The sequence below is a fragment of the Macaca mulatta genome, chromosome 10 (genome assembly GCF_049350105.2).
Source record: "Macaca mulatta isolate MMU2019108-1 chromosome 10, T2T-MMU8v2.0, whole genome shotgun sequence".
NCBI classification, from domain to species: Eukaryota; Metazoa; Chordata; class Mammalia; order Primates; family Cercopithecidae; genus Macaca; species Macaca mulatta.
In genome coordinates, this window is record NC_133415.1 from 10,667,188 (window position 1) to 10,691,101 (window position 23,914).

The 23,914-nt window shown below is 41.4% G+C and overlaps 4 protein-coding genes and 1 long non-coding RNA gene across 23 annotated transcripts in view; 3 read left to right on the plus strand and 2 right to left on the minus strand.

Annotated features, from left to right (window-relative positions):
- The window catches only part of XPNPEP3 (X-prolyl aminopeptidase 3), a 76,416-nt gene extending 64,724 nt beyond the window's left edge, over positions 1-11,692 (minus strand). For 8 of the 15 annotated variants that reach the window (XR_013399033.1, XR_013399032.1, XR_013399034.1 and 5 more), the window contains exon 1: positions 11,558-11,692. Coding sequence is in view for 1 of the 15 variants with exons in the window: in XM_077949712.1 (XP_077805838.1) it covers positions 11,558-11,621 (64 nt within the window). In the remaining 14 variants the exon portion in view is untranslated. Of the gene's footprint in view, positions 1-7,682; positions 7,797-10,732; positions 11,363-11,557 lie in introns of those variants that run through there. The other 7 variants (XM_077949713.1, XM_077949719.1, XM_077949720.1 and 4 more) reach the window with 4 other exon arrangements.
- LOC144331714 (uncharacterized) lies at positions 208-2,488 on the plus strand. The gene is made up of 2 exons (XR_013399083.1): positions 208-1,804; positions 1,921-2,488. It is a non-coding gene; the product is annotated as an uncharacterized LOC144331714 (long non-coding RNA).
- On the plus strand, positions 5,528-7,695 carry DNAJB7 (DnaJ heat shock protein family (Hsp40) member B7). The gene has a single exon (XM_001102579.5). The coding sequence runs from the start codon at positions 6,480-6,482 to the stop codon at positions 7,407-7,409; it is 930 nt and encodes a 309-aa protein (XP_001102579.3). The 5' UTR covers positions 5,528-6,479; the 3' UTR covers positions 7,410-7,695.
- Positions 11,693-12,154: 462 nt separating the features above from the next.
- ST13 (ST13 Hsp70 interacting protein) overlaps positions 12,155-23,914 on the plus strand; it is a 34,113-nt gene continuing 22,353 nt past the window's right edge. Inside the window, exons 1-3 of one of the 5 annotated variants that reach the window (XM_077948422.1) lie at positions 12,155-12,368; positions 19,027-19,183; positions 21,649-21,724. In XM_077948422.1, the coding sequence (XP_077804548.1) occupies positions 19,127-19,183; positions 21,649-21,724 (133 nt within the window). In that variant the 5' untranslated portion in view covers positions 12,155-12,368; positions 19,027-19,126. 5 annotated transcript variants of the gene reach the window in all.
- Positions 17,584-22,844, minus strand: LOC100430243 (interferon-induced transmembrane protein 3-like). Its single transcript, XM_077949778.1, has 2 exons — positions 22,837-22,844; positions 17,584-17,974 (listed from the first exon to the last, which is right to left on the minus strand). Exons 1-2 carry the CDS (start codon positions 22,842-22,844, stop codon positions 17,584-17,586), a joined length of 399 nt encoding a protein of 132 aa, XP_077805904.1.

A 23,914-nucleotide genomic window follows, 5' to 3' on the forward strand; every position in this document is an offset into this window, starting at 1 on the left:
CTAAGAAGTCTTTATGATATAAATACACTTCTCCATCTCCAGCAGTTTGGATGCTTTAGAAAAATGCAAACTAGTATTTCCTTCCTTCTCTCCTTCAATATTCATTTATTTATTTTTAAGACAGAGTCTCACTCTGTCGCCCAGGCTGGAGTCAGTGGCTTAGCCTCCCTAGTAGCTGGGACTACAGGTATGTGCCACCAAGCCTGGTTAATTTTTTTTATTTTTGGTAGAGATGAGGTCTCACTATGTTGCCCAGGCTGGAAACCCACACCATTTTCTTTGTAATCATCTTAGAAACTATGATTTTTCTTTTTTTTAAATCTTTTTAGAAGAAACTATGCTTTTTCTAAACAATCCTCTACAAACTTAATTGGAATTAACTTTTAAGACTCCTCTCTTCCAAATACATATATTATTATTCATAATTCACAGTCCTTACAGAAATTGTGTGTTCACAAAGAGACTGTACAGTATTGATCGTTGAGATCAAACAGAGAGGACCTAGTGAGCAGCAGCGGGGAGGGATAAAAGCAAAGATTACAAAGTCAAATAAACCTGAGTTTGAATCTCAGTTTCTCCGGTACTAACTGTGTAACCTTGTCCAGATTACTTCTCGGAGTCTGATTCTGTGTTTGTAAAACAATGATGATAATGCCTACTTAATTTAGAATGCAAAGCCTTCAAAGCTCTCTTATCTTCCTAATCTTTTCATCTCCCTCCAGCAGCACTAACCTGCTGGTGGAGTAGGCTGCTGCTGCACTGGTGAGTTCTCTCGTGATTTCTCTCTCTCTTCTTGCACCTTCTCCACATGCACGCTTGTGCACACATACTCATGCACACATAGTATCTTCTGTAATCTCATTCGGGAGTGAAATTTCAGAATATAAAAAGTTAACTGATTCCTTTTTCAATGCTCATATGAAATAATCCTAGCATATCCTTCTATTTTGGACCACTCTCAAGCAGAGGGAGCTTAACTTTAATAAATTCAAAGCAAACAAGTGACACTTTAACAGGAGACATAAATTGAGATGTTTATTCCCAGTACATTTTTAAAAAAGGTCTCAATAGCTTTTTACTTACATTAAACATCTTTTGCCCAAAGTCATGTAATTAGTAGCAAAGCTGGTGTGTTAAGTTCTATTTCAAAAATATCCAGTTCATTCATAAGTTTCAAACTCTTTTGCTTAGGAAACTTCGTGATTTGGATCCTGCTCCCTCATCTGACCTAATCCTCAAAAAACATAATTGCAGCCACACTAAGCTACTTGAAGAATTCTGGCTAAATCATTCTGTATCATAATAGCATTTGCATGAAAAAATACAGTTCTCTTAAAGAGGACACTGCCTGCTTATATGATTACACAAATTCTTAAAAAAATCAGCTCAAATAGCACTTATGCAGGAGACTTCTCTTACTCTTCTCACACCTACTGCTTCTGTTTCAGATGTCTTTGCCAATGCTCCTATGGTTTCTATTTTAATACCTACTACACTTCACATAATTGCTAATTAGTTTGCCAGTCTACTATGAACAATCTTTGGAAAAAGAGATAACTTGTTACTTGACTTTATTTTCCCAGTGACTTGATTTGGAATGTATTTTGAAGTTAAAAGTCAATGAGTCTGGCTTCTGATTGGACATAAGAAATAAAAAAGAGGAATTAAGAGTAATTCTTGATTTTTGACTTCAACAAGTGAATAAATGGTTGTACCATTACGTGAAACAGGAAAGCCTGAGATATTTATTGGAAATAAATTTAATGGAGAGGTCAAATGAGCAATCTTAATTTCAGGGAGAAAAGTGCCAGGCTAGATATATAAATCAAGGTGTTATAAGCACACAGATAGCATCTAAAGCCCTGGGAATGGGTATTACCCAGGGAAACTGAACAAAGCCTGGCACTGTAATATTTTAAGTGTGAGAAGGAACACAGGAGAAAGAAGGAAAATAAGAAGAATGTGGTATTTAGGGCCGGGTGCGGTGGCTCACGCTTGTAATCCCGGCACGCTGGGAGGCCGAGGCAGGCAGATCACTTGAGGCCAGGAGTTCGGGACCAGCCTAGCCAACATGGCTAAACTGTGTCTCTACCCGCCACCCCCTACCCCCCACAAAAAAAGAGTGTGGTATTTAGGAAGTTAAACAAACAAGTGTTTTCAGAAGTGGGGAGGGCCAGGCCAGGCGCGCTGGCTCACGTTTGTAATCCCAGAACTTTGGGAGGCCAAAGTGGATGGATCACCTGAGGTCGCGTTCGAGACCAGCCTGACCAACATAGAGAAACCCCGTCTCTACTAAAAATACAAAATCAGCCGGGCACGGTAGTGCATGCCTGTAATCCCAGCTACTTGGGAGGCTGAGGCAGGAGAATGGCTTGAACCTGGGAGGTGAAGGTTGTGGTGAGCCGAGATCACACCATTGCATTCCAGCCTGGGCAACGAGTGTGAAACTCCATCACAAAAAAAAAAAAAAAAGAAAGAAAGAAAGAAAGGTGGGGAGGGCTCACAGTGTGGCAAGTGCTTCAAAATATAAGGAAGCCAAAAGGACGACCACTGGATATGGTAACATCAAAGTCACTGGAGACCCTGGCGATTTCAGCAGAGTAAAGAAGACAGAAGCCAGATTGGAGCGTGCCAAGGAGGGAATATGATGTAAGAAAGCAAAGACGGCCGGGCGCGGTGGCTCAAGCCTGTAATCCCAGCACTTTGGGAGGCCGAGACGGGCGGATCACGAGGTCAGGAGTTCGAGACCATCCTGGCTAACACGGTGAAACCCCGTCTCTACTAAAAAATACAAAAAAACTAGCCGGGCGAGGTGGCGGGCGCCTGTAGTCCCGGCTACTCGGGAGGCTGAGGCAGGAGAATGGCGTAAAAACCCGGGAGGCAGAGCTTGCAGTGAGCTGAGATCCGGCCACTGCACTCCAGCCTGGGCGACACAGCGAGACTCCGTCTCAAAAAAAAAAAAAAAAAAAAAAAAAAGAAAGCAAAGACACTGAGACAATACTCTGGATAAGTTTTGTTGTGAAGAGGCAGAGAAAATGGCACAGCAGATGGCTGGGAGGCAAAGGATCATCAAAGTAGGGGATAGCGGCAGAAACAAGTGCTCGTCTTATAACTTTATACTCCACTGAAATTAGTTTTTTCAAACTATATGAATTTCTTAAGAGCAGAATTTCCTATTTTCTACCTTCTCTCTGTATCATTGTGTCAGAGGCGTTCGAACCAGAGCAACTCCATCTTCAGTAGGGGTCTGGTAAAATAAGGCTAAGACCTGCTAGGCTACATTCCCAGTTTAAGTTAAGGCAGTCTTAATCACAGAATGAAATAGGAGGTCGGCACAAAATGCAGGACATAAAAACCTTGCTAATAAAACAGGTAAGTTATAGTAAAGAAGCTGGCCGGCTGGGCGCAGTGGCTCATGCCTGTAATCCCAGAACTTTGGGAGGCTGAGGCAGGCGGGTCACCTGAGGTCAGGAGTTCGAGATCAGCCTGACCAACATGGAGAAATTCCCTCTCTACTAAAAATACAAAATTAGGCCAGGCACGGTGGCTCATGCCTGTAATCCCAGAACTTTGGGAGGCTGAGGTGGGCGGATCACGAGGTCAGGAGATTGAGACCATCCTGGCGAACATGGTGAAACCCCGTCTCTACTAAAAATACAAAAAAATTAACCGGGCGTGGTGGCGGGCGCCTGTAGTCCCAGCTTCTTGGGAGGCTGAGGCAGGAGAATGGCATGAACCCGGGAGGCGACGGAGCTTGCAGTGGGCGGAGATCGCGCCACTGCACTCCAGCCTGAGAGACAGAGCGAGACTCTGTCTAAAAACAAGGTGGTGCATGCCTATACCAGCTACTCAGGAGGCTGAGGCAGGAGAATGGCTTGAACCCAAGAGGTAGAGGTTGTGGTGAGCCAAGACCCCACCATTGCACTCCAGCCTGGGCCGTAAGAGTGAAACTCCGCCTCAAATAATAATAAAAAAAATAATAATAATAACAAAAAATTAAAAATTAAAATAAGCCCGTCAAATTTAGATATTGCAAACATCTTCTCCTAGACTGTCACCTTCCTGTGAACTTTACCTGTGATATTCTTAGTAATAAAAATATTAAAAAAAAAAAAAAGAAAAAAAAGCTGGCCAAAACCCCCTAAAACTAAGATGGCAATGACAGTAACCTGATTGTCCTCACTGCTACACTCCCACCAGCACCCTAAGAGTTTACAGATGCCATGGCAACGTCAGGAAATTATCCTATATGGTCTAAAATGGGGAAGCATGAATTTCTGTTTAGGATATAATCAAGAAATAACCATAAAAATGGGCAACCAGCAGCCCTTGGGGCTGCTCTGCCTATGGAATAGCCATTCTTTATTCCTTTACTTTCTTAATAAACTTGCTTTAACTTTACTCTGTGGATTCCACTGAAATTCTCTCTTGCACGAGATCCAAGAACCATCTCTTGGGGTCTGGATGGGGACCCCTTTCCAGTAACAGTAGGTTCTTAATATCTGTTTGTGGAATGCCTAGAACCTAAACTCTTTAAGTCCTGGTCTGAGAAATGCAGTAGAGTGGAATGAGGAGAACCTGGAATTAGACTCAAGTTTAAAAATCAGGTTTTTCACTAACAAGCTACGTAGCCTTAGACAAATTACTCTATCTCTCAGAACGTCTGTTTTCGTATGGGCATAAAATACTTATTTTGCTATAATGCTGTGTCAGTGAAATGAGCACTTGCTGCAGTGTGACTCAGAGGGTACCCAAAAATGTTCAACATTATTAGTTACTATTTCCAATGGCAGGCAAATTATAATCATGGGTATGCCACACATAAGTACATGTAAGTACATATACTGGAGAGAATTTAAATGGAGTTTTAAGCATTTCACAATACCTCTCAAAAACAAGTATATAAAAAAATTAACGCAAAGCAAAAAAATATTCAGACCTGACAAATGGTCTTGAAAGACTAGAAACATACACTGCAGTTTTAGATTTCATTATACTATCATTTAAGTGAGGGGTTATAAATGTGATGGAAAATAAAATAAACACAACATAGAGGAGGAAAAACAAAGATCATTATAGGGAATTTTCAGAGACAATAAAATGAGCCAGGTATAGAATATAAGTTCTTTAAATTTGGGTCTAGACTACTGGTAATTTATCCCCAAAGCAAACCACCTTTGGTCTGTTTCTACCTGGGCTCTTGAATTCTACTTTCCCATACATGACTGAATTTCCAAATAGCAACCACTGATCCATTACAAATGTAAATTACATCATTAAACTTGCATATTCCCCACTCCCCACAAAGGCTTCCCACTGTACTCGAAATCAAGCGCTAGCTTTAAGTGCACCAGTCCCAACTGGCAACAACCAAAACGTCCATCGACATGGCCAGTGGCTACCATATTAGATCACTACGTGGCTGACTCTCACATAGGTCTCAGCAATAATCTTCTGAGGCTTCTCCTCAGAGGCCTTCTAAACCCAATCTAAAGTAGCGCTCTCCCCCAGCACATTGTTCTTTATTTTTTTTTGGAGCACATATCACATTATCTCGAACTATTTTATTTGTTCTATTATTTGTATTCTATTATAATGCAAGCACCAGGAAAACTGGTGTCTTTTGTTCAATACTGTTATCACCAGTGGCTAAAACGGTGCCTGGCACAAAGTAGACATTCAATAATTATATAGTGAATACATAAACACGCAACTTTCTAAATCTTTAATTACATGTTGTATAGCAGTAAACCTTGGGTGGACAAAATACTATAATTTCAAAATGACTTACCACTGGCATGCAGAAAGTTAACTTACCAGGCTACTTCCTCCAAAAGGCTTTCATTGACAACCCCAGCCTGAGCTGTCTCTCATATAATTGTTTAGCATCCAGTACTTCCTCTCATGGTAACTCTTATTATATTGTAACTAAGTTACTTGGTTGTATCTCCCACTGAACTGTCTCTTGACTGAAATAAATATGTCAACTGTTTGAGTACTTTTTTCACACATAAGTCACTACTTCATTTTCCTAAACCAAAGCATGGAAGAGCTGGGAAGTAATTAAGGCCCAGTAATCTAGAGGTCATACTATGCAAGGGATATGGTGTGTCTATTAGCAACAGGTTCCATTGGCTTATAAGGCACTGCCTGAAGCTTCCAGGGAAATATATAGGGGAAACAGTCCAGAGGATTCAGGATGGTCTGGTATGACTCTGGACTAGCTCTATCTGGACGGCCCAGTCCCTACACTGACCCCAGAATGACACCATAATGCAGCCCTCTCTGACATATTTGTAACTCTGCTTGCCACATAATCAGTATCCTCATCTCCTAGCGCATGGTAATAACATTATCTTTAATATAAAGATGTACCTATTTGCAGTCACTACCTCTATCACCACCACCAGCAGAGCCTGAGCTAAGGAAACCACGGTTCTCAATACCCAGCACACCCACTTCCAATTATCTGTTAAAACATGGTGGATTACTATGAAGTTCTAGGAGTGCAAAGATATGCTTCACCTGAGGACATTAAAAAAGCTTATCATAAAGTGGCACTTAAATGGCACCCTGATAAAAATCCAGAAAATAAAGAAGAAGCAGAGAGAAAATTCAAAGAAGTAGCTGAGGCATACGAGGTATTATCAAATGATGAAAAACGGGACATTTACGATAAATATGGCAAAGAAGGATTAAATGGAGGTGGAAGTCATTTTGATGATGAATGTCAGTATGGCTTCACATTCCATAAGCCAGATGATGTTTTTAAAGAAATTTTTCATGAAAGGGATCCATTTTCTTTTCACTTCTTTGAAGACTCGCTTGAGGACCTGTTAAATCATCCAAAAAGCTCCTATGGAAACAGAAGCAGAGACGCAGGATCCTTTTTCTCTACCTCCAGTGAATATCCAATTTTTGAGAAATTTTCTTCATATGATACAGGATATACATCACAGGGTTCACTGGGGCATGAAGGCCTTACTTCGTTCTCTTCCCTGGCTTTTGATGATAGTGTAATGGACAACTACATATCTATTACAACTTCAGACAAAATTGTTAATGGCAGAAATATTAATACAAAGAAAATTATTGAAAGTGATCAAGAAAGAGAAGCTGAAGATAATGGAAAGTTGACATTTTTTCTTGTAAATAGTGTGGCCGATGAAGAGGGCTTTGCAGAAGAATGCAGCTGGAGAAGACAGTCATTGAACAACTATTCACCAAAGTCTCACAGCTCCAAACATGTATCTCAACGTACTTTTGTGGACAATGATGAGGGAGGTATATCTTGGGTTACCAGCAACCGGGATCCCCCTACTTTCTCAGCAGGAGTCAAAGAGGGTGGTAAGAAGAAAAAAAAGAAGCGTAAAGAGGTGCGAAAGAAGTCTACCAAAAGGAATTGTTAAATTGACTCTTCAAACATAACATTTGAACACAATTGTGTGTGTTTTGGTTAATCACAAATTTTGTAGATAACACTTGTTTAATACTATACTAAGAGCTTTTCAACACTCTTAACAGGATTGTGGACATTTGGTTAGTAGTTGTTTGGATTGGGTATGTCAGAAAAGGATGAGTTTGTTGTGACAGTTGGTGCTATTAAGAATTTGCCTGGGTAATATAGTGAGATCTTGTCTCTACAAAAAATTTACAAATTAGCCAAGTGTGGTGGCACGCACCTTGTAGTCCCAGCTACTCGGGAAGCTGGTAGGACTGCTTGAGCCTGGGAGACATAGGTTGCAGTGTACTGAGATCACGCCACTGCACTCCAGCCTGGGCGACAAAGTGAGACCCTGTCTTAAAAAAAAAGGAATTTGGAAAACTGCAAAGAGTTTTTTACTTCAGAATTTTTCTTTAGTAGAGTGTATATCCTATTTTATTTCTTTTCTCTAATTAAAACCACTATACACATTTCTGAAACATGCATAACATTAGGAGACAAGAAGGTATTAAGACACACAGGTTCAGACTATATAATTATTCATGAAATGATTTTTTTCCAATGGAGGTACAGCATTTGATGCATAACTTAAAGGTACTACAAATTAAAAATTAAAGTATAAAATATTTTAAGTTAAAAATAAACTTAGTTGGGTGCAGTGGCTCACACCTGTAATCCCAGCATCTTGGGAGGCCCAGGAAGGAGGGTTGCTTGAGGTCAGAATTTCACGACAGTCTGGGTAACATAAAGAGACCTGTCCTCTATGAAAAAAATTTTTAAAAACTTTAGCTGGGTGTGGTAGTGCGTGCCTGTAGTCCTAGCTACTCAGGAGGCTGAGGTGGGAGGATTGCTTGAGCCCAGGAGTTTGAGATTGTAGGGAGCTATGATATTGCCATTGCACTCCAGCTGACAGAGTGTGACCCTGTCTCTAAAGAAAAACAATAAAAAATTAAAAAAATTTAAAAATGGGTAACATTGTAAATTTTATGTAGTATATTTTACCACTCTTTTTTTAAGGCCAGTCTTACCCTGAACTCAGAGCAGTCTGTATGGTAGGCCATCACTGAATCACTCCAGATAGGAAACTTTCTATTTTTGTTTAGAGTTTGTACACAAAATCTACAAATACGTTACATTGAAATACCACGTATAGCCATTTTAATTTAGTCATGTTGGGAGAAAAACAGATGGGTTACAAATACACCAGATATCGAGCAAATCGTTTGAGTTACGTCTAGCAGCACTAAAACTTATTCACCTTTGGCCAAATACAAATACAAAATTGGAAAAAAATGATAATATCTGCTATTTTTAAAAGACAGTTATAGTCAAGAGCTTGTGTTTTGTATCGCTATTTGATTTTTAGTGGGCAGATGGGAGAAGGAAAGGTTATTTATTCTACAGAAGAGACTGGGGACAATTCATATAAAAAGTTTATTTTCAGAAAATAAAATAATAAAAGCCCAGAGTATTTTAAATGCTTCTTATATAAGATGTGATATTTAGTAAAGTTTATCTGTTATCATTTATATGGTAGTAAAGTTGAAAAAAATTGCAATTTTCCAAAAACTAAAGCAAAAATCAGTGTCTCAGAAAATTTAAGAATGTAATGACATGCCCTGTAGTCCATTTCTTCACTCTTAACAGAAAACCAAAAATTTAGATTTAATCATCTTACTCAATAGCTTAAAATTCCTCAAAGTTTTCCCACCATCTAAATGAAAAAGCTAATTGTTTCTTAACATAATATACAAGGCCCTCCATGAGCCAGCCACCAGCTTTTTCCCAACTTGATTTCCTATCAGCTCCTTGCGCCCATCTTACGCTCTAGCTCAACTGTTTCCAAAATCTGTTCCAGGGATACCAGTTCAAGACTCATCACAGAAAAGGGGTCCATGGTCAAATACATTTTTACACATTTTGCAAATTACTGCTGAACACATCTCTTAGAAACCTAGACTATTAAGGGCTGGGTGCAGTGGCTCACGCTTAAAATCTCAACACTCTGAGAGGCTGAGGTGGGAGGATCACTTGATCCTAGGAGTTCAAGTTTACCCTGGTCAACATGGCGAGACCCCATCTCCAAAAAAAGATTTAAACTATTATGTACATTATGAAATGCAGCATTCCCCAAAAGTATTTGATCACAGAATCATTTTCGTGTAATGCCTACTATTTTGTCTAAGAACATATTTCAAAAAAGCTTTTCCTAAGCCGGGTGCAGTGGCTCACGCCTGTAATCCTAGCACTTTGGGAGGCCGAGGCTGGCGGATAATCCGAGGTCAGGAGTTTAAGACTAGTCTGGCCAACATGGTGAAACCCTGTCTCTACTAAAAATACATAAATTAGCCAGGCATGGTGGCGGGCACCTGTAATCCCAGCTACTCGGGAGGCTGAGGCAGGAGAATCGCTTGAACTCCGGAGGTAGAGGTTGCAGTGAGCCAAGAGATCGCGCCATTGCACTCGGGCCTGGGCTAGAGTCAGACTCTGTCTTTTTTTTTTAAAAAAAAAAAAAAAAAAGGCCGGGCGCTGTGGCTCAAGCCTGTAATCCCAGCACTTTGGGAGGCCGAGACGGGCGGATCACGAGGTCAGGAGATCGAGACCATCCTGGCTAACACAGTGAAACCCCGTCTCTACTTAAAAAAAAAAAAACAAAAAAACACCAAAAAAACTAGCCGGGCGAGGTGGGGGGCACCTGTAGTGCCAGCTACTTGGGAGGCTGAGGCAGGAGAATGGCGTAAACCCGGGAGGCGGAACTTGCAGTGAGCTGAGATCCGGCCACTGCACTCCAGCCTGGGCGACAGAGCAAGACTCCATCTCAAAAAAAAAAAAAAAAAAATCCAGCCATACTACATGATTGCAATGCTTAGTGTTGGCCATTCCTTTTCAGAGTTCTGTGTCTTTACAAGCGTTCCTTCTGGTAGTACGGCTTTTAGTCATGTTGGTGACAGCCTTTCAAATAAAAGCAAATTCCAGGCCGGGCGCGGTGGCTCAGAGAGGAGGGTGGATCGCTTGAGGCCAGGAGTTCGAGATCCACTTGGCCAACATGGCAAAACCTGGTCTCTACTACAATTACGAAAATTAGCCAGGCGTGGTGGCACGTGCCTATAATCCCAGTTACCTCCGGAGGCTGAGGTACGAGAATTGCTTGACCCCAGGAGGCAAGAGGATGCAAATGAGTAGAGATTGCCACTGCACTCCAGTCTGAGCGACAGAATGAGGGCCTGTCTCAAAAAAAGACTGAACAATTGCACATCTTTCTTTTCACCTAATCCCACGGAAACTTACGTCTTTCTGTAGCTTTACTATGAGAACTGAAGAACAAGTTCTGTGCACTGGACAATAACTTTTTATTTTTTATAGTAAGAAGTCGATGTAATTAACATTCCATTTTAAATGAATTCAAGTATATCAACATAAACATATGCCAAGACATAGCTTTGATGTCAAATACCACACGTTGTTTATATATTGGCCCAAAAAACTGAAATACAATCCAATGGCAGATCCGCCTGCAAGGAAGGTGATTCAGTTTTCACTGATTAAGCTTTATGTTCATCAGATTAATTGCTCGCAATAGAGGACACCCTACAAAAAATTATTCTCCTTAATCCTTCGTCTTGTCTTTGCAAACAGGACTTTCAGACACAGAATGCCCCAGGAGTATTTCCAAACAGTTACCTTTCCTAAGAAGAGCTGCTTAAATAATTTGTGTTACTAAGACACGCTTCGTGTATATTCTGGAGCAAGCTCTCATGCCTAACAGAAACAAGAGCTACTTGATGTGAGACACTTTGTCACTTATATCACTTATTTGTGATAACTGCCACAACTTCGGAGTCCGAGTAACTTGGAAGACAGCCCCTCTGGGGAATGGCACACTTTTTTCTCTGCAGTCGTTTCGGCTTCACAGAATACCTGAACGGTAGAGAACACACTGGGACCACCCCCTTCCAGGAGCAGCCGGTATAGAAGAAATCCGCGGAGAGCACAGAGGGTTGGGGAGCGGAGGCCCCACCAGGAGAAAGGTCGGCCGAAACAGGGATCGCCTGAGACCAACTTGGGTCCCTCCAGGGGACACCATGGGAGGAGACCGTGGGAGGAGAGTCTAACCTGAGAAACTGCGGATGTTTGCTACAGCGGGAACCAGCTTGGGGGCTGAGAGCAGCCAAGGCATGACGGCCTAACTCACGCGTCGGGAAGAGAAAGAGGGTAACCGCCTGCAGCGCCGCGTCGCCAGGAAACCAGGCCAGCCCCCCCCCCCCGCTTCCGGCAGGCGTCGCTCCCGGGCCTTCCTTGCGCGGCGGCGCAGGGTGTGACGTCATGCCCCGAGGTGGGACCGCCTCTCCGGTTCCACACCCTTGTTTAGGTCGGGGTGTTGAGTTCTACTCGGTGCGCGCAGCCACACGATGTGTTCTTGGACGTTGCTCCCTGGAGGGGATGCTATCTACCGCCTCCTTGCAGGCGCCCATTTCTGGGGTTGGCCCATCCAGGGAGCTGGTTCCTAGTTAAGAATATGAGAATGCATGCGCAGGGAGGCAGGCAACAGCACGAACAGCCACGCTTCTAGAAGGTTCTAGGGAGCGCGCAGGAGCAGCGCAGAGAGAGTAGGAATGAGCAGGCGGAGGACCCGGGGTCACGAGACCGTTGGGTGGGAGGAGCCAGCGGCCGGGGAGGTTCTGGTCTGTTCTGCCTCGCGGCAGCCGCCCCCTTCTGCGCGGTCACGCCGAGCCAGCGCCTGGGCCTGGAACAGGGCCGTAGTCCCCCCAGCTTCGCCCACCACCTCTCTACCATGGACCCCCGCAAAGTGAACGAGCTTCGGGCCTTTGTGAAAATGTGTAAGCAGGACCCGAGCGTTCTGCACACCGAGGAAATGCGCTTCCTGAGAGAGTGGGTGGAGAGGTGAGACCCAGGCCTGAGGACCGTTGGGGGCGGGGAGAAGCACGGCCCCAGGGGGAGCCGGGCGGGAGCTGGCTCCGGCCGGCGGGCGAGGCGGGGTCGCAGCCCCTTCTTTGCCCGGGAAAGGGAGGCGACTTCGATGGGTCATGGAGGATCGCGAGCCCTGGGTAGTACAGGAGCTGCGGCGAGCCGGAGGCAGACCGGGTTCCTCGCACCCTGAGGTTGCCAGGGGTGTATCTTGGGCGAAATAAAAAAACGGATACGTCGACACTGGAGACGCGAGGAGTGAGAACTGCAAGACTTAGCTTTTGCGTGGGGTGGTTTTTTCTTTCAGTCTCGTGTGCCCTGCTCAGGTCTCATTGGTATATAGCGGTTCTTTTACGCACTATCCCTTTACATTGTGTTATTATAATATAACACTAGTAAGTTAAAAGTTACAAAATTATTTAGTAAGTTAGAATAAAAATGATAACTGTAAAAATGATTGTCTTTACCTTACAGCGTTTCTAGCTGCGTAGGATTATCTTGAGAATCACTTTTTATACCTCCGTTACTTGGCAGTGTTGTCACTCCAAACACTTCTGAGAAAAATAATGTTTTAAGTCCTGGCGTGTTTCCAGGATGTATTCTTGTCTTTAACTGTAGAGTACTTCGCTACGTGCAAGGAGTTAATTGCCAAGGCATTGTGCCTGGTGCTAGGAAACAGTATAAGTACTATTTAGGGATACAGACGAATAAATACGAAAGTTCGTTTTGATATTTACTATATAATAGTAATTAGCACTTTACGTATTGAAGGAGCCCCGAAGAGAGAAAAAGTGAGAAGGAAGTCTTCCCTAAGATGACTTTTTAAAAAGTTACTACTAGTGGATAACTGCAAAGATGACATACAAATTGCACTAAACAGGGATAAATAGCAACTATGCAGACCATTGCGACTCCTAAGAGGTGCTATTGTGAACATTATCTATTTAGTGATTTTTCTCTTTTAGAGACAGGGTTTGGCTGTATCATCCAGGCCGCATACAGTGGCGGGATCACTGCAGCCTCTGATTCCTGCGCACAGACGATCCTCCTGCCTCAGCCTCCCAGGTGGCTAGCAGTGCAGGATTGAGCCACCATACTTGGCTAATTTAATTTTTTTTTTAGAGGTGGGGGTCACGTTAAGTTGCCCAGGCTTGTCTTGAATTCCTGGCCTCAAAGGACTCCCCTGCCTCCCAAAGTGGTGGTATTACAGGCGTCAGCCACTTCACCCAGCCTGATATTTTTATATGGGAAGATGAGCTCATGATTACCAAATAGCTCAAAGAATATTAACAGGCTGGTTCTAAGGAAAAAACTCGTTGCAATCTGTCAACGTTGTATATTTTTTTCCTCTTAAGTAGTTTTTCAATCTTTAACTCCCCACCAATTGTCTTAACTACTGAAAGACTTTTACTTATATGTGAAATTCTGAGACCATTTAATATTATTATGTTAATAGTAACTATGACTTGGTAAGAAGTCTATTTTGCAAACTCCTCAACCGGGAAATGTCAGGATTAGGAATTGAGGGCTAGATTTTAGTCGTATTCTCTATTGAACAGCTTGATGATCCAAAAGCCTTTAAGATATTTGTATGCTTTTATCCTAATTATAGGAAAGAACCTGCAGTTAATAAATTCTTTCTAAAATTCCAGGTAAAGTAAACAAGTATCACAGGAAGAAATAGCTAGCTCCAAGAGCTGACTGCACTTTAAGTGGATACAATGTTTTTGTTCCATTCTTACTAGTGAGGAAGAGGAGACACAGAAGGAAAAATTAACGCGTAAGAACAGTGTCCTCCTGACTTGTGTTGGAGTGATTGTGCTATATAGAGAATTCCAGTTGAAGGTCTGCAAAATACTTATTTGTCAGGCACTACTATATCCTCCCCACCCCCCCCAAAAAAAACAACAAATCGTCATATACTTTATTTTAACATAGATAATTCCAGTTTTTCTTTCTGATTCCACTTACATTCTTGTGGCATCCTGAGTCGGCTTAAGTATGGGGTGAAGCATCATGGCATACGTTGGGACTTTATTCTGAACTTAAATTGAGATATTTAATATAGAAGCTTTTTCTCTTTATTTCTGTATTTAAACTAAGATTTTTATAAACTCTTGAGGCCTTTGAGTTTGTATCCGTTTCTCTCTCTGCTTTCATCAATCTGCAGTTCAAGATTATGGCTGATGGGGCTGAATACCGAGACTTCTAGGTCCAGACGTATTCCTAGGCCTGATCCTACTGTTAGGGTTACTCAAGTTGAAAGCATCTCAGTTTCTCACAGGCTTAGCTGTTGAAGAACAGTACATTTGTCTATTTGCTGTAATTGCTAGCATTGTTTATAGCTTAGTTTTATTTGATATAAGGATTTATTAGTTTAACCTTTTTTTTTTTTTTTTTTTTTTTTGAGATGGAGTCTCGCTCTGTCGCCCAGGCTGGAGTGCAGTGGCCCCGGATCTCAGCTCACTGCAAGCTCCGCCTCCCCGGGTTCACGCCATTCTCCTGCCTCAGCCTCCCGAGTAGCTGGGACTACAGGCGCCCACCACCTCTCCTGGCTAGTTTTTTGTATTTTTTTAGTAGAGACGGGGTTTCACCGTGTTAGCCAGGATGATCTCGATCTCCTGACCTCGTGATCCGCCCGTCTCGGCCTCCCAAAGTCTGGGATTACAGGCTTGAGCCACCGCGCCCGGCCTAACAACCTTTTAAATTGCACAAAGAGAAGTACTAAAAGTCTGAAGTAGTTGTCATTGAGGATCCAGGAGACTGTTCTTTTCAAGAACTGTGTTTTGAGATGTTTTTGTTTTCCCCATTTTAGAGACAGAAGTATTCTCCCACTCTATTTTTTCCCGTTTAACAATTTAGTATCTTGTATGTGCTTTCATGGCTTTACTTGATGGTAATTAAGATCAAAGAGAGTGTCTTTGTATTCTACTCGGTAGCACAGTACATGGCACATGGCTTTTCTAAATACTGTAAAGGAAATGAACAGAATGCATTTCTACCCTCAATATAGGATTTAGAGTGTAGCAACCAATTTTTTTGTACATGTGTATAAATAACCATAGCACAAAGCAGATTAGAAGGTTATCAAATTAAGAGAATTGTGAATGAAGTTTTGTGTGATACTATGTGAGAAAGGTCTCTACACTGGTCCTACTTGATTGTGTAACATAAAAGCCTGTAGTGGCAAAGTCCAAGTGGCAGTTCTTGGCCAGAAAGTAGCTTGTTCTGAGGCTTGGAAGCATTAATTGAAATTTCGTACCTCCCAGATGGTGTTTTCTTCCATTAGTTAACTAGAATTTAGGATGTGAGAAACTAAATCTAGCTTATGAGTAAATCCTCTTTTTTTTTTTTTTAAGTTTTAATTTTTTTGCAACAATTTCTAGCTCAGAGAAAAATTGCAGGTATGGTACAAAGAAATTTTTTCTGAACTAGTTGAAAGTAAGCTGCCAACATTATGCCCCAACACCATTGAGTGTGTATTTCCTACAAACAAAGTCTTTACAATACAGATATTAAACTTAGGAAACGAATACTGATGCATGCATGCTATCTAATCCTCAGATTTATGTGTTGCATTTAGTTGCCATGTCACCTAGTCTCCATTCTGATACAGTTCCTCAGTCTTTCCTTGAGTTTAATGATCTTGACAGTTTGAATATTATAGTCAAGTTATTTTGTAGACTTTCTCTAAATTTGGGTTTGTCTGGCCTTCCCTGAGTATTGAATTTAGCTTAATACATTTCTTGGCAGGAATATCACTTCCCCAAGTTGGTGTACCGTAAGTTATACTGTGTCTGGATGTCACCCTGAATACATTCCTGACACTGCATTTTGAAACTTAGGAAGAACATAGTGTAAGAAACCCCTTGTGTCTTCGTTAAAATTTAACTACAAAGGACTGGTGATTACCGTGCTCTTTCGCAAAGTAGTATCTCCATAGAAAAGAATTTTGTGGTGTCTGTATGCCTGTTCCTTATTAAATCATTTTACTTTGCTGAACTGCAGATTAGGATGTTTTGGATCATATAATCTTTATTGTTGACATGGGAGCTATTCCATATTAAGGGTACTGAGTAACATTTTTTTCTATCATATTAAGCATGATGGAAAAAGTAGGCACATTTTGTTTGAATGGTGCCTATAAGAAATTCCAAATTCTGTTTCTTTTTGTTACATTTGCTACTTTGCATTTATACTTTTGCTTCATATTGGGATCCTCAGATGATACTAAAAGAGTGAAAAGGCAAGCCACATGGTAGGAGAAAATATTTGCAACACATAAAGCTGACAAGGGGTTCATATGCAGAATATACAAACGACACCTTCAAATAAATAAAGACAATCTTTTAGAAAGCTGGATGAGAGTTGAACTTTACAAAAAAGTCTTTTCAAATGAGCAGTAAATACATGAAAAGGGACTCAACTGCAATGAGATACCAGTAGACACCTATCAGAATGGCTAAAAAAAAAGATGTACAATAGCTAAGTGTTGGCCAAGGGGTGGAACAGTTGGAATTCTCATGGGTTGCTGATATAAGTGTGAATTGATAAAAGAATTTCGGAAAACTGATACTCATTTAAATTCAACCTGCACATACCCTTATGACCACAAATTCCACCCAATTGAAATGAATGTAAATGTAGATATGACAACTCTAGTTAACAAAGAATCAGGCCGGGCCTGGTGGCTCACGCCTGTAATCCCAGGACTTTGGGTGGCCGAGGCGGGCAAATCATAAGGTCAGGAGATCGACACCATTCTGGCTAACATGGTTAAACCCCGTCTCTACTAAAACAAAATATTAGCCAGGTGTGGTGGCATGCGCCTGTAATCCCAGCTACTCGGGAGGCTGAGGCTGGAGAATCACTTGAAACCAAGAGGTAGAGGTTGCAGTGAGCCAAGATCATGCCACTGCACTCCAGCCTGGGTGACAGAGCGAGACTCCATCTCAAAAAAAAAAAAAAGGAATCAACCCTTTCTGTTTTCAAAGTTAATATATCCCTTGTTTTACATAGTTAATGACTTTTTTCTTTGTTTTTTTTTTTTTTTAAACATGTACACTTTATTGAATGCCATGGTAGAAAAGTGTGTGAGGATAAAGGGCTGATACAGGACTTGGCTCCAGGGGCAGGGCGAGGAATGGAAGGTGGAGCACGTGGGATACAGGTTATGGGCAGAGCTCCTGGCCTGAATGATGTCTCCTGATCTATCAGTAGGCTTGGAAGATCAATACTGGGATGACGATGAGCAGAATGGTCATGAGGATGCCCAAAATCAGGGCCCAGATGTTCAGGCACTTGGCGGTGGAGGCATAGGCCTGGGCCCCAGTCAGGTTGCCAACCATCTTCCTGTCCCTAGACTTCACGGAGTAGGCGAATGCTATGAAGCCCAGGCAGCAGGGGTTCATGAAGAGGGTGTTGAACAGGGACCAGACGACGTGGTCGGGCACGGAGGTCTCACTGCGGATGTGGATCATGGTGGACGTCAGGGGAGCAGGGTTGTGGGGCGCCCCCAGTACAGCCACCTCGTGCTCCTCCTTGAGCATCTCATAGTTGTGGGGCTGGCCGCTGTTGACAGGAGAGAAGAAGGTTTGGACTATGCTTCATGGTGTCCTGCGAAGGCCAGTGGTGGTCGGGTTAGTCTTTTTTCTTTGTTTTTAAGGCAAATTTTAATAATGTCTGTGTTGCTTCCAACTGTTGTGAAATCTATCAACCATTTTAGTAACTGGAATGTCGCAGGTAGCCTATATGCTATAGTGTCTGCACCAAATTGGAGCATGTAATGCTAATTCTTTGTGTTTTTTGTTTGTTTGTTTGTTTGTTTGTTGAGACGGAGTTTCACTCTTGTTGCCCAGGCTGAAATGTAATGGTGTGATCTTGGCTCACTGCAACCTCTGCCTCCCAGGTTCAAGCAATTCTCTTGCCTCAGCTTCCCGAGTAGCTGGGATTACAGGCATGCGCCACCACACCTGGCTAATTTTGTAGAGACAGGGTTTCTCCATGCTGGTCAGGCTGGTCTCGAACTCCCTACCTCAGGTGATCTGCCCACCTCAGCCTCCCAAAGTGCTGAGCTGCTGTGCCTGGCCACTTTGTATCTTTTTTCTTCCTCTTCTAGTTATTTACTTCTAATGAATTGTGTTGCCCTGGACTATTTGGAAAAGAAGAGTTTGTAGGGCCAGGAGGAAGTATTAATGGATGAGGTCGGGAGGGGTGTATAAGAAGAAAATGTATAATGTAATGGGCATGCAAATATAAGCAAGAAAAGTCCTCGTAGGTCTCAGTCACAGGAAATAAACATTTTGAATTATTATATCATGACTGCATAATTATTTCATAAACTGCATATTTAAATTTAATTGAACTACTCTTATTTCAAGTTTCAAATTTTGGATTCAAATATACCTACTGAGTTGAATTCTAAGTTACCAGCTTGTACAAATTATTTTGTCATTCCATGTTGACATATCTGCCTCTTCCTCTGGGAAGAGGCACAGAGAAGCTATAAATTATGTTTATTAGACTTACTGAGGCAAAGGGGTGGATTAGCCAGTAGCCTAAAAATAAATAAAATTTTAAGCTGGAAAAAATTTGGCCATAATAATACCACAGATTCAGATCAATTGAGTGTTTACTTTTAAATTTTGAAAAGGTAGTCATCTAAATGTCTAACTTTATTTTTTAGGTATAAATGGGTTGCGTGATAGTGAACTTTAATTTTCTAAACAAATTTCTTTTTTCTCCTCTTCTTCAAGCATGGGGGGTAAAGTACCACCTGCTACTCAGAAAGCTAAATCAGAAGAAAATACCAAGGTAAGTTTTAATTTCATTTGTATGTTTTGTGATAAAGTACTATAAGGTTTCTTAGGGGTTGTTTTTAAGCTGCTGCTCTCCAATTATCACTCCTGATTTCCCCAAGATCACTTGGAAATAAGATCTTTTACGACCTCTTTATCTTTATAAACTTTGTAGACCGAATTCGCTGGATTCTGATTTAGAACTGAGAATTTAGGGTTGGATGTTCACTGTTTTAGAATGCATGACAATAAGTTACATGTATGGCCTGTAAGTGGTAAGTTGCGTGATGGTATGCATCCGTAGTCTTCATCATTGCCTTACAGTGTGTCATATACATTGTAAGTACTTTATTATTTGCAGAGTAAATGAAGAAGTATCCCAGTTCAGGAACTTAATTTTTTTGCTCTACTACCTGAGTAATATTTCTGAATGTGAGTCATAGTGTTAGGTTGGCATATTTGCTTAAAGGATGTGTAAGATTAGGAGAAGGCTACCGGTAGCTGAAGTTGAGAGACAGATGAAGGGGAAAATACATGTTTAAGAACGTTTTCTTTTGTTTTGTTTGTTTTTTCTTTTTTGAGACAAAGTCTCACTGTGTCCCAGGTCCAAGTGCAGTGGTACACTCTCGGCTCACTGCAACATCAGCCTACTTGGGTTCAAGCGATTCTCCTGTCTCAGCCTCCCGAGTATCTGGGATTATAGGTGCATGCCACGATGGCCGGCTAATTTTTCTATTTTTAGTAGAAATGGGGGTTTTGCCGTGTTGGCCAGACTGGTCTGGAACTCCTGACCTCAAGTAATCCATCTGCCTCAGCCTCCCAAAGTGCTGGGACTAAGGTGTGAGTCACCGCACCTGGCCAAGAATGCTTTCTTCATAATTTTGTATTTCTCTCTTCTGCCTTCGTATCTAAAAGGCTTTTTTTTTTTTTTTTTTTTGGCAAATTTTCTGATTAGCTGTCTTAAATTGATAAGAAAATTAGCTGTTTTATTATTTAGAAACTTAAACATTGATATCTATTTGGATCTTAAAGTAGAAGTTATGTCTATTAAGAAGGAGAATGAGAAAAGGTAAGCAAAAGCCCAAAAAGTAGTTACCTTTTTTTAAAAGAGTCATTTATCAGAGTGGTATTTTCTGAGCCGTAGGTATTTTGCCATTTGGCAAATGCATATGAAGGCAAAATTATATTTAACCTATGTGTCAGCTGAAAATTTTTTGTAAGAAAAACATTCTAAATTAGAATTATGACTGGTCTTTTCAATATATTCTAGAACACCTAGACTTTGCACATTTCATAGGGACTCAACAAATATTTTGTAACAAGGTAGGTCTTTGGTTCTAATTTTTTTTTTTTAATTTTTAATTTTTTTGGTTGAGACGGAGTCTCGCTCTTATCGCCCAGGCTGGAGTGCAGTGGCGCAATCTTGGCTCATTGCAAGCTCCGCCTCCCGGGTTCATGCCATTCTCCTGCCTCAGCCTCCTGAGTAGCTGGGACTACAGGTGCCCACCACCACACCCAGCTAATTTTTTTGTGTTTTTAGTAGAGACGGAGTTTCACCATGTTAGCCAGGAGGGTCTCCATCTCCTGACCTTGTGATCTGCCTACCGCAGCCTCCCAAAGTGCTGGGATTACAGGCATGAGCCACCACGCCCGGCCTTGGTTCTAATTTTTTAAGTAACAGGGAAGCAACCTAAAAAACTGGTTAATGATATATGGTTGAGTGAATAGATAAAGATAGGCTGATAATGGTATATAATTCATAAGATACACAGCATTGTTAAATGCAAAAGGCAAAGGATAGAGTTGTTTCTTATACAGAGAGACTATCCTAGAATGGGATATACAAGAAACCACACTGACTACTTATAGGATGGGAAGAAAATGTTGCTTTCTATAATGTCATGTGCACTTTTAAATTCTTTGACTTTTCATTGTTTATTATTATAGTTCCTCAGGTTCTTATTTGCAGTTCCAAAACTCAAAAACCCTTGTAAAGATTTTTACTAAATTTGACAATAAAACATAATGTGAGTGGACATGAGGCTATTTATAATCTCTAAACTGTTCATTGTCAATGTTCAAACTTTATTTTGAACAGTTTTTTTGTTTTTGAGACAAAGTCTTGCTCTGTCCCCAGGCTGGAGTGCAGTGGCATGATCTTGGCTCACTGCATCCTCTGCCTCCCAGGTTCAAGTGATTGTCCTGCCTCAGCCTCCCAAGTGGCTGGGATTACAGGCGTGCACCACCACGTCTAGCTGATTTGTATTTTTAGTAGAGACGGTTTGACCATGTTGGCCAGGCTGGTCTTGAACTCCTAACCTCAAATGATCCACCCAACCCAGCCTCCCAAAGTGCTGGAATTCCAGGCATGAACCACCATGCCTGGCCATATTTGAACAGCTTATACATAGATTTGTAGAAATTAGTATAAATATTGGGTATGTTATTAAATACTGATACTGTTTGCCTTCCCTTTGCTAGGAAGAAAAACCTGATAGTAAGAAGGTGGAGGAAGATTTAAAGGCAGACGAACCATCAAGTGAGGAAAGTGATCTAGGTGAGGAGATGGTAGTTGGTTTGTATTTGAAAACTTATGATGTGATCCTTTGTTGATTTTTATTAAGGTGACTTAAATCAGCACTGTGTAATAGAAATATAATGGCACATATGAAACTTAGAATGTTCTAATAGTCACATTTTAGAAAGTAAAAGGAAACATGAAATAAATTCAGATATTAATGTCATATTGGTTGAAATATTGACATGTGTAATGAATATTTTTTTTGGCAAGGGGGGTGTTTCTTTTTTTTTTTGAGACGGAGTCTTGCTCTTGTCACCCAGGCTGGTGTGCAATGGCACAATCTCGGCTCACTGCAACCTCCGCCTCCCGGGTTTAAGCAGTTCTGCTTCAGCCTCCTGAGTAACTGGGATTACAGGCACGTGCTACCATGCCCGGCTAATGTTTGTAATTTTAGTAAAGACAGGCTTTCACCATGTGTGCCAGGGTGGCCTTGAACTCCTCGTGATCCACCCACCTCGGCCTCCCACAGTGCTGGGATTGCAGATGTGAGCCACTGTGCCTGGCCTCAATATATTGTTAATAAATTATTTTCCCTTTTTTAATAACATTCAAACTCCAAAGGGTATTGTACACAAGTGGTATCCCTCAATTCAGATTTTACATTTTCACTGATAATAAATCAGACTTCGTAATGTTTGTATTAGAAAAAGTTGGGTTACATATTAAAGTTGTTCTAAGCATACTTTAAAAGTTATCTTTTTTTTTTTTTTTTTTTTTTTTTCTGTTTTTGAGATGGAGTCTCACTGCGTCGCCGAGGCTGGAGTGCAGTGGCATGATCTCGGGTCACTGCAGCCTCCACCTCCCAGGTTCAATCAATTCTCATGCCTCAGCCGCCCTAATAGCTGGGACTACAGGCGTTTGCCACCAGGCACAGCTGATTTTTTTTTTTTTTTTTTTGTAGAGACGGTTTTGCCATGTCGGTCAGGCTGGTCTTGAATTCCTGATCTCAGGTGATCCACCTGCCTTGGCTTCCCAAAGTGTTGGGATTACAGATGTGAGCCACCACGCCCAGCCAAAAGTTTTCCCGTAACTGAATTGAGTACCAAAAAATAGTATTCGTTTAGTACTTACAACCATGTTGATAAAACTGGTTCATATTTAGAGGAATTGTTATCTGTGCTATGAGTTTGGTTGGTTTTTTGCCACAAGTTGACAAAATTTCTTCATGAGTTTGAAAGTCCTTTGGGGTATAAGTATTCCCCAGTTTATCAATTGAGAAATCTCTTATATCACAGAACCTAAAGAAAAGTACTTGAAATGTTTCAAACTTTGAATCTTTTTTTTTTTTTTTTTTTTTTGGAGACTTGAGTCTTGGTCTGCCACCCAGGCTGGAGTGTGGTGGCATAATTTCGGCTCACTGCAACCCCTCCTTCCTGGGTTCAAGCGATTCTCCTGCCTCAGCCTTCCGAGTAGCTGGGACTATAGGTGTGTGCCACCATGTCTGGCTAATTTTTTTGTGTTTTCAGGAGAGACAGGGTTTCACCATGTTGGGCAGGCTGGTCTCAAACTCCTGACGTCAGATGATCTGCCCACCTTGGCCTCCCAGAGTTCTGGGATTACAGGCGTGAGCCACCACACCTGGCCTGAATCAAATGATCTTTGATATCATTAGAGGTCTTATATTGTATTGGCAGTTGTTCGAATGCTAAATTGAAGATGTTTTACTTTTTATAAAATGCCTTTTTAGTCTTACTTTCTAGCAGTTTCTAAAACTACAATAAAGTTTTTAACCAAATCTCCACCCAAAAGTGTTTTCCTTTTTGTGTACAAATCAAACTTTGACCGTTAGACAAGCTTAGTTCCTGTTAAAAATTGATTAAATTTTTTTTACCCTGTTAAAGTGCATAAACTTTCAGCTATAATCTGAATGAATTCCAGAGATCCAGTATACAGCATGACTATAATACTGTATACTTGAAATTTGTTAGGAGACTAGATCTTCAGTGTTCTAACCAAAAATAAATAAATATGTGAGATGCATAGGTTATTAATATGATGGGGTGAGAATCATTTCATTATGTGGGGTGCAGTAAAGTGAAACACAATAAAATGAGGTATGCCTGAGGCCAGGCGGTAGCTCACACCTGTAATCCCAGCACTTTGGGAGGCTGAGGCGGGTGGACCACCTGAGGTCGGGAGTTCGAGACCAGCCTGACCAACATGGAG

What these genes read in the sequence shown, in the direction of transcription:
- DNAJB7 (XM_001102579.5), top strand. Translation starts at nt 6,480, where the DNA reads ATGGTGGATTACTATGAAGTTCTAGGAGTGCAAAGATATGCTTCACCT.